This window comes from Ranitomeya imitator, chromosome 1, assembly GCF_032444005.1.
Source record: "Ranitomeya imitator isolate aRanImi1 chromosome 1, aRanImi1.pri, whole genome shotgun sequence".
NCBI classification, from domain to species: Eukaryota; Metazoa; Chordata; class Amphibia; order Anura; family Dendrobatidae; genus Ranitomeya; species Ranitomeya imitator.
In genome coordinates, this window is record NC_091282.1 from 601,743,875 (window position 1) to 601,760,739 (window position 16,865).

Here is a 16,865-nt window from a genome sequence, read left to right on the forward strand (position 1 = left end):
GCTTAAGGACGGCTTGTTTCACCTGCATGGAGAGCTCCTTTGACCGCATGTTTACTTCACAGTAAAACTTTCCAAATGCAAGCACCACACCTCAAATCAACTCCAGGCCTTTTATCTGCTTAATTGAGAATGACATACGAAGGGATTGCCCACCCCTGTCCATGAAATAGCCTTGAAGTCAATTATCCAATTACTTTTGGTCCCTTTAAAAACAGGGTGGCACATGTTAAGGAGCTGAAACTCCTAAACCCTTCATCCAATTTTAATGTTGATACTTTCAAATGAAAGCTGAAAGTCTGAACTTCAACTGCATCTAAATTCTTTTGTTTAAAATTCATTGTGGTAATGTCTATATCCAAAATTAGAAAAATGTCTCTGTCCAAATATATATGGACCTAACTGTATATGGGACCTGCATTATACTGTATCGAGAACTATCTTTACCCATCATTCTTTTTCAGCCGTAGTAAGGGTAGGTGCAAATGGTCAGTAAATTATGCGGGTTGGATGCTGTGTACTTGTGCAGCGTTCAAATGTTACAGCTTAGTGGATGGGATTTCAAGAAATCCCATGCCCACTATGCGTGCACAGATCACCCGCGGAGACGAACATGCGGCAGGTCTCTCCAGACCGCAGCGTGTCTATTTATCTTGGGGAGATGCTCAGTCTCCACAAGATTAATCTCACCTGTACAACGTATTGGACGCGGTAAATCCGTACCGTTCAATTAACACATGCAGATTCACCTGTGTTCAATAGTCGGCAGCGCTTTGGACGCAGCGGACATGTGTTGCGTCCAAAGCACTGCCAATTACTGACCGAGGGCACATAGCCTAAAGGGGCCGGGAAACAAGCGTCGAAAGACTTCAATATTGTCGATCACGTTCGTTTACCGATCTGAACTCAGTGCAGAAATGTTTCCGTGTGATGGTGCAATATGTGAGCATTTTGGGCCCCACTTTAAACTTTTGCCCGGGGCCCCACTTTAAACTTTTGCCCAGGGCCCCACTTTGTCTAAAACCGGCCCTGCCTCCATTCTGTCCCCTCACTCACCCCTCCCCTCCATACTGTCCCAATACAGTCCCCCCTCTCCTCCATACTGTTCCCTCACATACCCCCTCCCCTCCATACTGTCCCCACACTTCCCCTCCCCTCCATATTGTCCCCTCACACTCACCCCTCCCTCCCATACTGTCCCCTCACACTCACCCCCTCCCTCCCATACTGTCCCCTCACTCTTTCCCCCCTTCCCTCCATACTGTCCCCTCACACTCACCCCTCCCTTCCATAATGTCCCCTCACATTTCCCCCTCCCTCTCCTCCATACTGTCCCATCCCTTTCCCCTCCCCTCCATACTGTCCCATCACACTCCCCCCTTCCCTCCATACTGTCCCCTCACACTTCCCCCTCCATATTGTCCCCTCACACTCCCCCCTTCCCTCCATACTGTCCCCTCACACTCACTCCTCCCTTCCATACTGTCCCCTCACATTTCCCCCCTCCCCTCTATACTGATCCCTCACCTCCATACTTTCCCCTCACTCCCCCATTCTTCTCCTCCATACTGTCCCCTCACTCTTCCCCTCCCCTCCATATTGTCCCCTCACTCTTTCCCCGTCCATACTGTCCCCTCACTCTTCCCCTCCCCTCCATATTGTCCCCTCACTCTTTCCCCGTCCATACTGTCCCCTCACTTTCCCCTCCCCTCCATACTGTTCCCTGGCACTTTTCTCCCCTCATGAAATTCCTTTCAACAAAACAGGGATTACACCAACTTCGGCCACTTTGGAGCACTTATCTCAGCTCCATCTCTGAGGTGTATGAGGCTCTTGTCGTGAGTCGACTCCTTCAGTTGTGGTGGCAACTTATGTGACGAGGCTGAAGTTGGTTTCTTATTCGTTCAGTTTCTTATTCGGAGCTGAAGTTGGTTTCTTATTCGTCAGTTTCTTATTCAGCAATTTTTTCTTTTCTGTTTTTTTTATAGGTTTAACAACAAAAAATAATCATCACAATAATAAAACACAATGCAATGAGGAGCCCTGATGTGAATACACTTAAAAAAGGCTACAAAAACAATAAAACTGGCACAAAAATGGGCATCAAAGTGGGCACCAAAGAGCACTGAAGAAAGGGTTAAATGCCTTTAGGCCACTGATCTCACACTGCAGACATATAGAACAGGGCGCCCCAAAACAAAACCTGTTATTTCCAGCCTGGGCCAAATGGGTTCTGGGCATCAGAACTGACAAGAAAGTGGGCAGTCAATTTTGGCCATTTGAAAAAGTAACTGATGTTTTTAAGGGGTTAAATGCCTTTGGGCCACTGATCTGACACTTAAAATACACAGAAAGTGATGCCCTGCATCAATCCCTACAGCCTGGCCCAAATGGGTTCTGGGCACCAGAACTGGCATCAAAGTGTGAGATCAGTGGCCCAAAGGCATGTAACCCTTTCTTCAGCGCTCTTTGGTGCCCACTTTGATTCCCATTTTTGTGCCAGTTTTATTGTTTTTGTAGCCGTTTTTAAGCGCATTCACATCAGGGCTCCTCGCTGCATTGTCTTTTATTATTGTGATGATTATTTTTTGTTGTTAAACCTATAAGAAACAGAAAAGAAAAAAATGTCGAATAAGAAACCGACGAATAAGAAACCAACTTCAGCCTCGTACTGATGTGGGCAAAACAAACTCCCAGAGGCCGGCAAAAGTGCTGCTGCCTGGAAGGAACTTCGAACAGCATCAAAAGGCGCCCCCTGCTGGCTATGCACGGGGCATAAGCCCCTCTCCACCAGCCTGTCCTTGTACAGAGGTTGTGGCCCTGTAGTCCCGCTCCTGTCCGCCAGGAGTCGCTGTCGCGGCCTCACCCAGCGTAAAGCTCACCTGTACCTGACACCGCCCAGGCCCATGTAACCGGGAGCAGAAGATCCCGGAGCAGACAAGAGACCCCCGGACCGAGGATCGGGACACAGAATGAGGTAGTGGCGCCCCGGAGCAGACGGCGTCCTGAGGCAACCATGGTGAGAACTACTGTTCTGGACTTCAGCCATGCTGAGGAGTGTAGTACCTCTGTGCCACATGCAGTGGTATCATTGCTAGACTGTATAAAGTATCAATAGTGTAACAGGTACGTTCTGGGAGTTGTAGTGCTTCTGGTACACGTGTGATGTATAATGAGGATCTAACATACAGTGACGGGTCTCCGGTGTGTAGTGATGTGCATGGGGAGGGGGTCCGGTGTGTATGAGGGGGGGTCCGGTGTGTAGTGATGTGCATGGGGAGGGGGTCCGGTGTGTATGAGGGGGGGTCCGGTGTGTAGTGATGTGTATGGGGAGGGGGTCCGGTGTGTATGAGGGGGGGTCCGGTGTGTAGTGATGTGTATGGGGAGGGGGTCCGGTGTGTATGAGGGGGGGTCCGGTGTGTAGTGATGTGCATGGGGAGGGGGTCCGGTGTGTATGGGGGGGGGTCCGGTGTGTATGAGGGGGGGTCCGGTGTAGTAGTGATGTGCATGGGGAGGGGGTCCGGTGTGTATGAGGGGGGGTCCGGTGTGTATGGGGGGGGGGTCCGGTGTGTAGTGATGTGTATGGGGAGGGGGTCCGGTGTGTATGAGGGGGGGTCCGGTGTGTAGTGATGTGCATGGGGAGGGGGTCCGGTGTGTATGGGGGGGGGTCCGGTGTGTATGAGGGGGGGTCCGGTGTAGTAGTGATGTGCATGGGGAGGGGGTCCGGTGTGTATGGGGGGGGTCCGGTGTGTATGAGGGGGGGGTCCGGTGTGTAGTGATGTGTATGGGGAGGGGGTCCGGTGTGTATGAGGGGGGGTCCGGTGTGTATGAGGGGGGGGTCCGGTGTGTAGTGATGTGCATGGGGAGGGGGTCCGGTGTGTATGAGGGGGGGGTCCGGTGTGTAGTGATGTGTATGGGGAGGGGGTCCGGTGTGTATGAGGGGGGGTCCGGTGTGTATGAGGGGGGGGTCCGGTGTGTAGTGATGTGCATGGGGAGGGGGTCCGGTGTGTATGAGGGGGGGTCCGGTGTGTAGTGATGTGCATGGGGAGGGGGTCCGGTGTGTATGAGGGGGGGTCCGGTGTAGTAGTGATGTGCATGGGGAGGGGGTCCGGTGTGTATGAGGGGGGGTCCGGTGTAGTAGTGATGTGTATGAGGGGGGGTCCGGTGTAGTAGTGATGTGCATGGGGAGGGGGTCCGGTGTGTATGAGGGGGGGTCCGGTGTAGTAGTGATGTGTATGAGGGGGGGTCCGGTGTAGTAGTGATGTGCATGGGGAGGGGGTCCGGTGTGTATGAGGGGGGGTCCGGTGTAGTAGTGATGTGCATGGGGAGGGGGTCCGGTGTGTATGAGGGGGGGTCCGGTGTAGTAGTGATGTGCATGGGGAGGGGGTCCGGTGTGTAGTGATGTGCATGGGGAGGGGGTCCGGTGTGTATGAGGAGGGGTCCGGTGTAGTAGTGATGTGCATGGGGAGGGGGTCCGGTGTGTATGGGGGGGGTCCGGTGTAGTAGTGATGTGCATGGGGAGGGGGTCCGGTGTGTATGGGGGGGGTCCGGTGTGTAGTGATGTGCATGGGGAGGGGGTCCGGTGTGTATGAGGGGGGGTCCGGTGTGTAGTGATGTGCATGGGGAGGGGGTCCGGTGTAGTAGTGATGTGCATGGGGAGGGGGTCCGGTGTAGTAGTGATGTGCATGGGGAGGGGGTCCGGTGTGTATGAGGGGGGGTCCGGTGTAGTAGTGATGTGCATGGGGAGGGGGTCCGGTGTGTATGAGGGGGGGTCCGGTGTAGTAGTGATGTGCATGGGGAGGGGGTCCGGTGTGTATGGGGGGGGTCCGGTGTAGTAGTGATGTGCATGGGGAGGGGGTCCGGTGTGTATGAGGGGGGGTCCGGTGTAGTAGTGATGTGCATGGGGAGGGGGTCCGGTGTGTATGAGGGGGGGTCCGGTGTGTAGTGATGTGCATGGGGAGGGGGTCCGGTGTGTATGAGGAGGGGTCCGGTGTAGTAGTGATGTGCATGGGGAGGGGGTCCGGTGTGTATGGGGGGGGTCCGGTGTAGTAGTGATGTGCATGGGGAGGGGGTCCGGTGTGTATGAGGGGGGGTCCGGTGTAGTAGTGATGTGCATGGGGAGGGTCTCCGGTGTGTATGAGGGGGGGTCCGGTGTGTAGTGATGTGCATGGGGAGGGGGTCCGGTGTGTATGAGGGGGGGTCCGGTGTAGTAGTGATGTGCATGGGGAGGGGGTCCGGTGTGTATGAGGGGGGTCCGGTGTAGTAGTGATGTGTATGGGGAGGGGGTCCGGTGTAGTAGTGATGTGTATGGGGAGGGGGTCCGGTGTAGTAGTGATGTGTATGAGGGGGGGTCCGGTGTAGTAGTGATGTGCATGGGGAGGGGGTCCGGTGTAATAGTGATGTGTATGAGGGGGGGGCCGGTGTAGTAGTGATGTGTATGAGGGGGGGGGCCGGTGTAGTAGTGATGTGTATGAGGGGGGGGTCCGGTGTAGTAGTGATGTGTATGAGGGGGGGTCCGGTGTAGTAGTGATGTGCATGAAGGGGGGAATCCGGTGTGTAATGATGCATATGGGGGGGTGTTTGGTGTGCAGTGATGTGCATGAGGGGGAGGGGATCCATTGTGTGGTGATGTGTTTGAGGGGGTGGTCCGGTGTGTAGTGATATGTATGATGGGGAAGGGGGTCTGGAGGCTGCAGGTTTTTGGTACTATGAGCCCCATCATCATTGATCTTCCCTCTTCTGGTTGTGATGTTGGCTTTCCTTCCGCAGTTGCTTCCTCTGGGTGTAGGGGGCATCTACAGGGGGTGATAGACTCCCAGGAGGAATGGCCTGAGATGCAGGAACAGAAAATTTTATACAGAAACCAATGAGAACTGCAATAGTGTGACCTGTATCTAATCCTGTCCTGTGTGATACTGTCTGCTGAGCCGTGTTTCTAATCATCTCCTGTGTGAAACTGCCTGCTGAGACATAGTGCCTGTGAATATGAGAGCTTCCCTTCATCCACAAGTTATAAGAAATGGTAACGTGACACATACAGCTAACTGCAATCCCATACCTGTACCCTAACTTTTCCTTTTATATTTGTAGTATCTAGTGCGCCTTTCAGTAATTAAAATATCAATTAATTTGGGGCTGCTCTTTTATCTCGAAACCCGATTCCCCACGTCCGTGAGTCCGGCTAGTACTTATATGCTACCTGGGGTTGGTCTCTGACCCGATATAGGCTTGGTAACGGGCCACGCTTATATCTAACGAGGAACTGGTGGCAGCATACCATCCTGGTGTTATTGGGGGATCTTGGCAGTGACAGACTGGAGATTATATATATATATATATATATATATATATATATATATATATATATATATATATATATATATATATATATAATTAGCTGAAGAGCCCGGCGTTGCCTGGGCATAGTAAATATCTGTGGTTAGTTATAGCACCTCACTTCTTATTTTCCCATCACGCCTCTCATTTTCCCCCTCACATCTCTCATTTTCTCCCTCACTCCTCTCATTCCCCCCTAACACTTGTCATTTCGACCTCACATCTGTCATTTTCCGATCACTCCACTATTTTCCCTCACTCCTCTCATTTTGCACTCACACCTTTTCATTTTCACTTCACACCCCTCATTTTCACCTCAGTATATACATGTTTGTCATCTCCCTTATATATAGTATACACCTGTATGTCATCTCCTGTATATAGTATATACCTGTATGTCATCTCACCTGTATATAGTATACACCTGTATGTTATCTCCTGTATATAGTATATACCTGTATGTCATCTCACCTGTATATAGTATACACCTGCTGTGTGTCATCTCCCCTGTATATAGTATATACCTGTATGCAGGGCCGGTTTTAGGCAAAGTGGGGCTTTAGGCAAATATTTAAAATGGGGCCCCAAATGCTAACATATTGCACATCACACAGAAACATTTTGGTTGTAGCTACATGCGCTGATTTCAGGCCACTAAATGAGTGTGATTAACAATATTGAAGTCATTCGCCGCTTGTTTCCAGCCTCTTTACACCGGCTGAGGAATAATGATGGGGACAGAATGATCACTAGTAAATCAATCTGTCCCCATGCAGTACCATCTTAGCAGCATATCTGCAGTTTTAACTGGGCGATGTGCTGATGAGAACAATGATTTTTGTTCCGGCATATACTGTACATACATACACCGTATATACACACAGATACCCATACCGTACACACATACACAGACATATACCTTACATGGACACATACAGTTATATACACGTATAGTATACACATACCGTACATACATACACTGTACATACACACAGATACACATACCGTACATACATACACAGACATATACCTTACATGCATACACACATACAGTTATATACACATATAGTATACACATACCGTACATACATACACCGTACATACACACAGATACACATACCGTACATACATACACAGACATATACCTTACATGCATACACACATACAGTTATATACACATATAGTATACACATACCGTACATACATACACCGTACATACACACAGATACACATACCGTACATACATACACAGACATATACCTTACATGCATACACACATACAGTTATATACACATATAGTATACACATACCGTACATACATACACCGTACATACACACAGATACACATACCGTACATACATACACAGACATATACCTTACATGCATACACACATACAGTTATATACACATATAGTATACACATACCGTACATACATACACATACCGTACATACATACACAGACATATACCTTACATGCATACACACATACAGTTATATACACATATAGTATACACATACCGTACATACATACACCGTACATACACACAGATACACATACCGTACATACATACACAGACATATACCTTACATGCATACACACATAGTTATATACACACATAGTATACACATACCGTACATACATACACCGTACATACACACAGATATACATACAAATACAGTATATGCAAACACATACATATACCTGACATGCACATAGATAAGTATACATATACCGTCATACATACACATACCGTACATACACACATGCATATACTGTACATTCACACAAATACCGTACATACATATACCATACATACAGATACACATACATATACCGTACTACCTTACATGCATACATACCTTACATGCATACACACACACATATATACCGTACATACACATATAGTACACACATACAGTACATACATATACCATACATACACCCAAATACACATACCGTACATATATACATACTAGACTGTGGCCCGATTCTAACGCATCGGGTATTCTAGAATATGCATGTCCCCGTAGTATATGGACAATGATGATTCCAGAATTCGCGGCAGACTGTGCCCGTCGCTGATTGGTCGAGGCAACCTTTATGACATCATCGTCGCCATGGCAATCATTATGACATCATTGTCGCCAGTGCCCGTTGCTGATTGGTCAGAGACGCGGGATGTCTACGTCGATGCTGTGCCGGTCTCTGATTGGTCGAGGCAACCTTTATGACATCATCGTCGCCATGGCAACCATTATGACATCTACGTCGATACTGTGCCCGTCGCTGAATCAGAAACGTGAGATGTCTACGTCCTTTATGACATCATCGTCGCTGTGCCCGTTGCTGATTGGTCGAGGCCTGGCGGCCTCGACCAATCAGACGCGGGATTTCTACGTCCTTTATGACATCATCGTCGCTGTGCCCGTTGCTGATTGGTCGAGGCCTGGCGGCCTCGACCAATCAGAGGCGTGGGATTTCTACGTCGATGCTGTGCCCGTCGCTGATTGGTCGAGGCCTGGCGGCCTCGACCAATCAGAGGGCCGGGATTTCCAGGACAGACAGACAGACAGACAGACGGAAAAACCCTTAGACAATTATATATATATAGATACCGAACATACAGATACACATACATGTACCATACATACACACATACAGTATATACACATAGTATACACATACCGTACACACATATACTGTATGTACATGCACATAAACATACATATATACCATATATCCAAATAAATTTATTGCACATACAGATACACACAGATACTGTACATACATACACACATAGACATACACATACTGTACATGCATACACACACAGCCATACAAATATACCATACATACACACATATGCCGTACATACATACATAGATATACAGATAGAAACATACACACAGATGCACACACACATACATACAAGCACATATATACACACATACTAATCTTGTATAGGTGATCAGATGAGCCCTGGATGAGTGGATGAGGTCACATAGTTCAGTTGCAGAGGGCTGCAGACCCCACTGTGGGGGATGGGGCACAGAGCAGACAGCACTGATATCAGCCCCCTGGTTCTACCTGCTGTCCCGTGCAGTGAGCCTCCTCCCCCATCTCTTCACAGTGAGGAGACGCTGCAGCCTGTCGGGGACAGAACAGTGGAGGGAGCAGAAGACCCCCTAAGGCTCTCTTCCTCCACTGCTGTCTCTATGTGCTGTGCGGTGGGGCACCTCACCTGACTGTAGGGGTGAGTACTCACGATTGGGACGCGCCATGCAGGAGAACAGCAACCAGTGAGAGCTCTCCTCAGTCTGGTCATGGTGAGGTAAGGAAAGCGTTCATTGGCCAGCGTCTCTCCCTGCATGACACGCCCCCTTTTTGATCTCCTGCACTTCGCGCCCCGCTCTCTCCCTCGCACTGGGTGTTCCATCATTATAGGAGGGAGTGAGAGGGGCCCGATCCTGCATAATACCGGGCCTGCCTGCAGGGCCCCCCCTCCACCGCTGGGCCCTGGAGCAGTGCCATCAGCAGTGTGGCCGCCCCTGGCTGGGGGCCCCTAGGGCAGCGGGGGCCCTAGGCAGCTGCCTAGTCTGCCTGCCCCTAACGCCGGCCCTGCCTGTATGTCATCATCTCCTATATATAGTATATACCTGTATGTCATCTCCTTCTATATATAGTATATACCTGTATGTCATCTCCTTCTATATATAGTATATACCTGTATGTCATCTCCTCCTGTATATAGTATATATCTGTGTGTCATCTCCCCTTTATATAGTATATATCTGTGTGTAATCTCCTCCTGTATTAGACCTCATTCACACGTTATTTGCTTAGTATTTTTACCTCAGTATTTGTAAGCTAAATTTGCAGCCTGATAAATTCCCAGCCAACAGGAAGCCCTCCCCCTGGCAGTATATATTAGCTCACACATACACATAATAGACAGGTCATGTGACTGACAGCTGCCGTATTTCCTATATGGTACATTTGTTGCTCTTGTAGTTTGTCTGCTTATTAATCAGATTTTTATTTTTGAAGGATAATACCAGACTTGTGTGTGTTTTAGGGCGAGTTTCGTTTGTCAAGTTGTGTGTGTTGAGTTGCGTGTGGCGACATGCATGTAGCGACTTTTGTGAGATGAGTTTTGTGTGGCGACATGCGTGTAGCAACTTTTTGTGTGTCGAGTTGCATGTGACAGGTTAGTGTAGCAAGTTGTGTGCAGCAAGTTTTGCGCATGCCAAGTTTTGCGTGTGGCGAGTTTTATGTGTGGTGCCTTTTGAGTATGTGCAAGTTTTGTGTGAGGCAACTTTTGCATGTGTTGCAACTTTTGTGCATGTGGCAATTTTTCCGCGTGTGGTGAGTTTTCCATGAGGTGAGTTTTGCACTTGTGGCGAGTTTTGCGTGAGCCTAGTTTCTGCATGTGGCGAGTTTTGCGCGTGGCGAGTTTTGAGCGGCGACTTTTGTGTTTCGACTTTTATGTGGCGAGGTTGGTGTATGTGTGGTGTAATATGTGTTCAAGCATGTGGTAGTGTGTGGCGCATTTTGTGTGTGTTCATATCCCCGTGTGTGGTGAGTATCCCATGTCGGGGCCCCACCTTAGCAACTGTATGGTATATACTCTTTGGCGCCACCGATGCCTCTACCCTGTGCCAGTCATTACACTGGCTACCCATCCCCTCCAGAATCCAGTACAAAACTACTACCCTTATCCACAAAGCACTCCATGGCTCAGCACCACCCTACATCTCCTCCCTGGTATCAGTCTACCACCCTACCCGTGCCCTCCGCTCCGCTAATGACCTCAGGTTAGCATCCTCAATAATCAGAACCTCCCACTCCCGTCTCCAAGACTTTACACGTGCTGCGCCGATTCTTTGGAATTCACTACCTAGGTTAATACGATTAATCCCCAATCCCCACAGTTTTAAGCGTACCCTAAAAACTCATTTGTTCAGACTGGCCTACCGCCTCAATGCATTAACCTAACGATCCCTGTGTGGCCTATTTATAAAAAGAAAAAAAAAAAAAAGGTTCCTCGCATCATGTTCTCATACACTTTATGCAGTATTAGCCCTCTGTGTCTGTACTGCTACATACTTAGGCCGGCTTCACACTTGCGTGTTTTACGGACGTAAGAGCGCAGAAACTACGTCCGTAAAACTCGCAAAAAATACGGCACAATTATTCTCTATGCCTCTGCTCCTATCTGCCGTATTTTACTGATCAGTATTATACGGCTTTCTACGGCCGTACAAAATCGCAGCATGCTGCGTTTGTCACCGTACTGCGCAAGAAATACGCCAATGAAAGTCTATGGAAGCGTGAAAAATACGGATTACACACGGACAAGCAGTGTGACTTGCGAGGTAATTAATTGCGGTGTACAGTAAAATCACACTGACAGCTTACAGTAGAATAGGTAGAATAAATGTGTACACATAGAATAGGTATATATATATATATATATATATATATATATATATATATATATATATATATATATATATATATATATATATATATATATATATAATGTCAGTGAGACACATATATGTATATATATTAATATTTATTCCAGCGCTATACAGCTTGAAAGCCGGTAATTCAATTACCGGCTTTTTCTTTCTCCTTCCTAAAACCCGACATGATTTGAGACATGGTTTACATACAGTAAACCATGTCTTCTCTCCATTTTTTTTTGCAGATTCCACACTACTAATGTCAGTAGAGTGTATCTGCAAAATTTGGCCGTTCTAGCTCTTAAAATAAAGGGTTAAATGGCGGAAAAAATTGGCGTGGGCTCCCGCGCAATTTTCTCCACCAGAGTAGTAAAGCCAGTGACTGAGGGCAGATATTAATAACCTAGAGAGGGTCCATGGTTATTGGCCCCCCCTGGCTAAAAATATCTGCCCCCAGCCACCCCAGAAAAGGCACATCTGGAAGATGCGCCTATTCTGGCACTTGGCCACTCTCTTCCCATTCCCGTGTAGCGGTGGGATATGGGGTAATGAAGGGTTAATGCCACCTTGCTATTGTAAGGTGACATTAAGCCTAATTAATAATGGAGAGGCGTCAATTATGACACCTATCCATTATTAATCCAATTGTAGTGAAGGGTTAAATAAAACACAAACACATTATTTAAAATTATTTTAATGAAATAAAAACAATGGTTGTTGGAGTATTTTATTCTACGCCCAATCCAGTCACTGAAGACCCTCGTTCTGTGAAAGAAAAAACATAATAAACCAACAATATACTTACCCTCCGCAGATCTGTAACGTCCAACGATGTAAATCCTTCTGAAGGGGTTAAAACATTTTGCAGCAAGGAGCTTTGCTAATGCAATGCTACTCCTCGCTGCAAAACCCCGGGGAATGAGTCTAAATATAGATCAATGAGCTATATTTACGGTAGCTTCATTTGCGGTGAGGCGCCCTCTGCTGGATGTTCATAGATCGTGGGAACTTTCCTAGAAAGCCTGGGAGCTTTCTAGGTAAGTTCCCACGATCTATATATATATATATATATATATACTAGCTGAAGAGCCCGGCGTTGCCTGGGCATAGTAAATATCTGTGGTTAGTTATAGCACGTCACTTCTCTTATTTTCCCATCACATCTCTCATTTTCTCCCTCACACCTCTCATTTTCTCCCTCACTCCTCTCATTCCCGCCTAACACTTGTCATTTCGACCTCACATCTGTCATTTTCCGATCACTACACTATTTTCCCTCACTCCTCTCATTTTGCACTCACACCTTTTCATTTTCACCTCACACCTCTCATTTTCACCTCAGTATATACATGTTTGTCATCTCCCTTATATATAGTATACACCTGCATGTCATCTCCTGTATATAGTATATACCTGTATGTCATCTCCCCTGTATATTGTATATACCTGCTGTGTCATCTCCCCTGTATATAGTATATACCTGTATGTCATCTCCTCCTATATATAGTATATACCTGTATGTCATCTCCTCCTATATATAGTATATACCTGTATGTCATCTCCTCCTATATATAATATATACCTGTATGTCATCTCCTCCTATATATAGTATATACCTGTATGTCATCTCCTCCTGTATATAGTATATACCTGTGTCATCTCCCCTGTATATAGTATATATCTGTGTGTCATCTCCCCTGTATATAGTATATACCTGTGTGATCTCCTGTATTAGACCTCGTTAACACGTTATTTGCTCAGTATTTTTACCTCAGTATTTGTAAGCTAAATTGGCAGCCTGGTAAATCCCCAGCCAACAGGAAGCCCTCCCCCTGGCAGTATATATTAGCTCACACATACACATAATAGACAGGTCATGTGACTGACAGCTGCCGTATTTCCTATATGGTACATTTGTTGCTCTTGTAGTTTGTCTGCTTATTAATCAGATTTTTATTTTTGAAGGCTAATACCAGACTTGTGTGTGTTTTAGGGCGAGTTTCGTTTGTCAAGTTGTGTGTGTTGAGTTGTGTGTGGCGACATGCATGTAGCGACTTTTGTGAGATGAGTTTTGTGTGGCAACATGCGTGTAGCAACTTTTTGTGTGTCGAGTTGCATGTGACAGGTTAGTGTAGCAAGTTGTGTGCAGCAAGTTTTGCGCATGGCGAGTTTTGCGCGTGGTGAGTTTTATGTCTGGTGCCTTTTGAGTATGTGCAAGTTTTGTGTGAAGCAACTTTTGCATGTGTTGCAGATTTTGTGCATGTGGCAATTTTTCCGCGTGTGCAAGTTTTGCGTGTGGCGAGTTTTCCATGAGGTGAGTTTTGCACTTGTGGCGAGTTTTGCGTGAGCCTAGTTTTTGCATGTGGCGAGTTTTGCGCGTGGCGAGTTTTGAGCGGCGACTTTTGTGTTTCGACTTTTATGTGGCGAGGTTGGTGTATGTGTGGTGAAATGTGTGCTGAGGGTAATATGTGTTCAAGCACGTGGTAGTGTGTGGCGCATTTTGTGTGTGTGTTCATATCCCCATGTGTGGTGAGTATCTCATGTCGGGGCCCCACATTAGCAACTGATCGGTATATACTCTTTTGCGCCATCGCTCTCATTCTTTAAGTCCCCTTGTTCACATCTGGCAGCTGTCAATTTGCCTCCAACACTTTTCCTTTCACTTTTCCCCATTATGTAGATAGGGGAAAAATAGTTTGGTGAATTGGAAAGCGCGGAGTTAAAATTTCACCTCAAAACGTAGCCTATGACGCTCTCAGGGTCCAGACGTGTGACTGTGCAAAATTTTGTTTCTGTAGCTGCGACACCTCCAACACTTTTCCTTTCACTTTTTTCCCCATTATGTAGATAGGGGCAAAATTGTTTGGTGAATTGGAAAGCGCGGGGTTAAAATTTCACCTCACAACGTAGCCTATGACGCTCTCGGGGTCCAGACTTGTGACTGTGAAAAATTTTGTTTCTGTAGCTGCGACGCCTCCAACACTTTTCCTTTCACTTTTTTCCCCATTATGTAGATAGGGGCAAAATTGTTTGGTGAATTGGAACGCGCGGGGTTAAAATTTCGCCTCACAATATAGCCTATGACGCTCTCGGGGTCCAGACTATATATATATATTTTATTTCCCGGCTTGGGACTGCCGTTATACTGTAAATACTGCCCTCACTGCAGAGTGCCCCGATAACTAGTAAGGGCAGCCTCTCCAGCAACTACTTGTCCTGGGTGCAGTTCCCTGGTTGACCTGAGGGTAATGAAGGTGCCAGAGAGCTGCGACTGTGTAAGCTCCGTCACAGATTGGTGACGGCGGGGGGATGTCCGTATTCCCCAGCTCTCTCGTGTTTGCTTACAAGTGGTGGCACAGCGGTTCGGATCGAGAAGTGTGTGTGGGGACCCCTACTCCCAGACACTAAGGACGACCAGCGGTAGCTTTTGCTGCTGGAGTCTTGAGATCAGCCTAGCACTAGACTGTCAGAGTGCAAATAATATAAGGTGCGTGGGTACACGGGTCACAGCTCTATCAGTAACCAAAGAGTGCAAGGATGGCCAGTGGCACCAGGGCCAGAACCCAGGAAATCGTCAATGCTATAGTCGATGGAGAGGAGGTGGACGATTGTGTTGTTAAAGGGAACCTGTCACCTGAATTTGGCGGGACCGGTTTTCGGTCATATGGGCTGAGTTTTCAGGTGTTTGATTCACCCTTTCCTTACCCGCTGGCTGCATGCTGGCCGCAATATTGGATTGAAGTTCTTGCCTTGCGCAGGCGTGTACTACGGAGGGCAGAGAGTGAACTTCAATCCAATATTGCAGCCAGCGGGTAAGGAAAGGGTGAATCAAACACCTGATAACTCCGCCCATATGACCGAGAACCGGTCCCGCCAAATTCAGGTGACAGGTTCCCTTTAAAGGCGATGGGGAGTCCAGCCAAGGCTCCCCAAGGAGCCTGCCACCCATGCTCAGTCCTGCAGTGGACAACCCCTCACCTGCCCACCCCGGTCAAGCAGGATCGCATGTCCTTCAAGTGGCTATGGCCAGTCTCCAGGCCGGGGACAAAGCCACGTACAGCAGGGGTGTCAACCTGCATTCCTAGAGGGCCTCAAACCATGCATGTTTTCAAGATTTCCTTAGCATTGCACAAGGTGCTGGAATCATTCTCTGCAGGTGATTAAATTATCACCTGTGCAATGCAAGGAAATCCTGAAAACATGACCTGTTTGCAGCCCTCGAGGAATGCAGTTCGACACCCCTGACGTACAGTACTCTCATGGCAAAATGTCAGCATGAGCGCGAGGAACGTTAGCGGGAGCGTGAACAACAGCAGCAAATGCTTCAGCTGCAGACCCCAGCCTGTTGCGAGTTCCCTGAGATCCGGATCCCAAAGCTACGAGCAGAGGACTTTCCTCTGCCGAACCAAGGAGGGGTATTGGATACTTTCTTACTGGCATTTGAAAAAACTTTCCATCAGTACCATCTGCCTGAGGACCAGTGGGTCCTGTTCTTAACCCCTCGCCTCAGGAATAAGGCTCTAGAAATCTTTGGCTACCTGCCAGCGAGACCAGCCTGAGCTATGAGGACATCAAGCAGGCTTTGGCCCGGCAGTATAGTTTGACCCCTGAGACCTACCGGAAGAAGCTCCTGAGAATGCAGGTGGGTCCTCCAGACAGCTGGGCCGATCACATGTGGACCTTACTGAGAGCAGTGGACCAATGAACCACAGTACTGGAGCTCGCCACCATCCAGCATCTGTAGGAGCTCATCGCAACTGAGCAGTTTTTGTGGAAATGCCCGGAGGACCTTCAGCAGTTCCTCTGTGACTGGAAACCATAGGAAGCCTCTGCTACAGCCGCCCTGGCGGATGAATACGCCAACAAAAGGGCATGTTAGGTTGGGCTATGGGTTGAACTGGATGGACTTAAAATCTTCCTTCAACCTTAATAACTATGTTACTATCTTACCTGAGGCCAAGATGGCCACCAGCAGCACCTGGAGAGGGAGTTAGACCAATCCTGACCCTGTTTCCCCGGCCTCTAGTATGCAAAGGGCGCATCCCCGTGCTCCCCTCTCCAG

The 16,865-nt window shown here is 47.9% G+C and overlaps 1 protein-coding gene across 4 annotated transcripts in view; it reads left to right on the forward strand.

The window, feature by feature from the left end:
- The first annotated feature begins 2,847 nt into the window (after nt 1-2,847).
- LOC138681226 (unconventional myosin-Ie-like) overlaps nt 2,848-16,865 on the forward strand; it is a 110,620-nt gene continuing 96,602 nt past the window's right edge. For 2 of the 4 annotated variants that reach the window (XM_069768584.1, XM_069768594.1), the window contains exon 1: nt 2,886-3,016. In XM_069768584.1, coding sequence (XP_069624685.1) covers nt 3,014-3,016 — 3 coding nt within the window. In that variant the 5' untranslated portion in view covers nt 2,886-3,013. Of the gene's footprint in view, nt 3,017-16,865 lie in introns of all 4 variants that reach the window. The other 2 variants (XM_069768557.1, XM_069768576.1) reach the window with 2 other exon arrangements.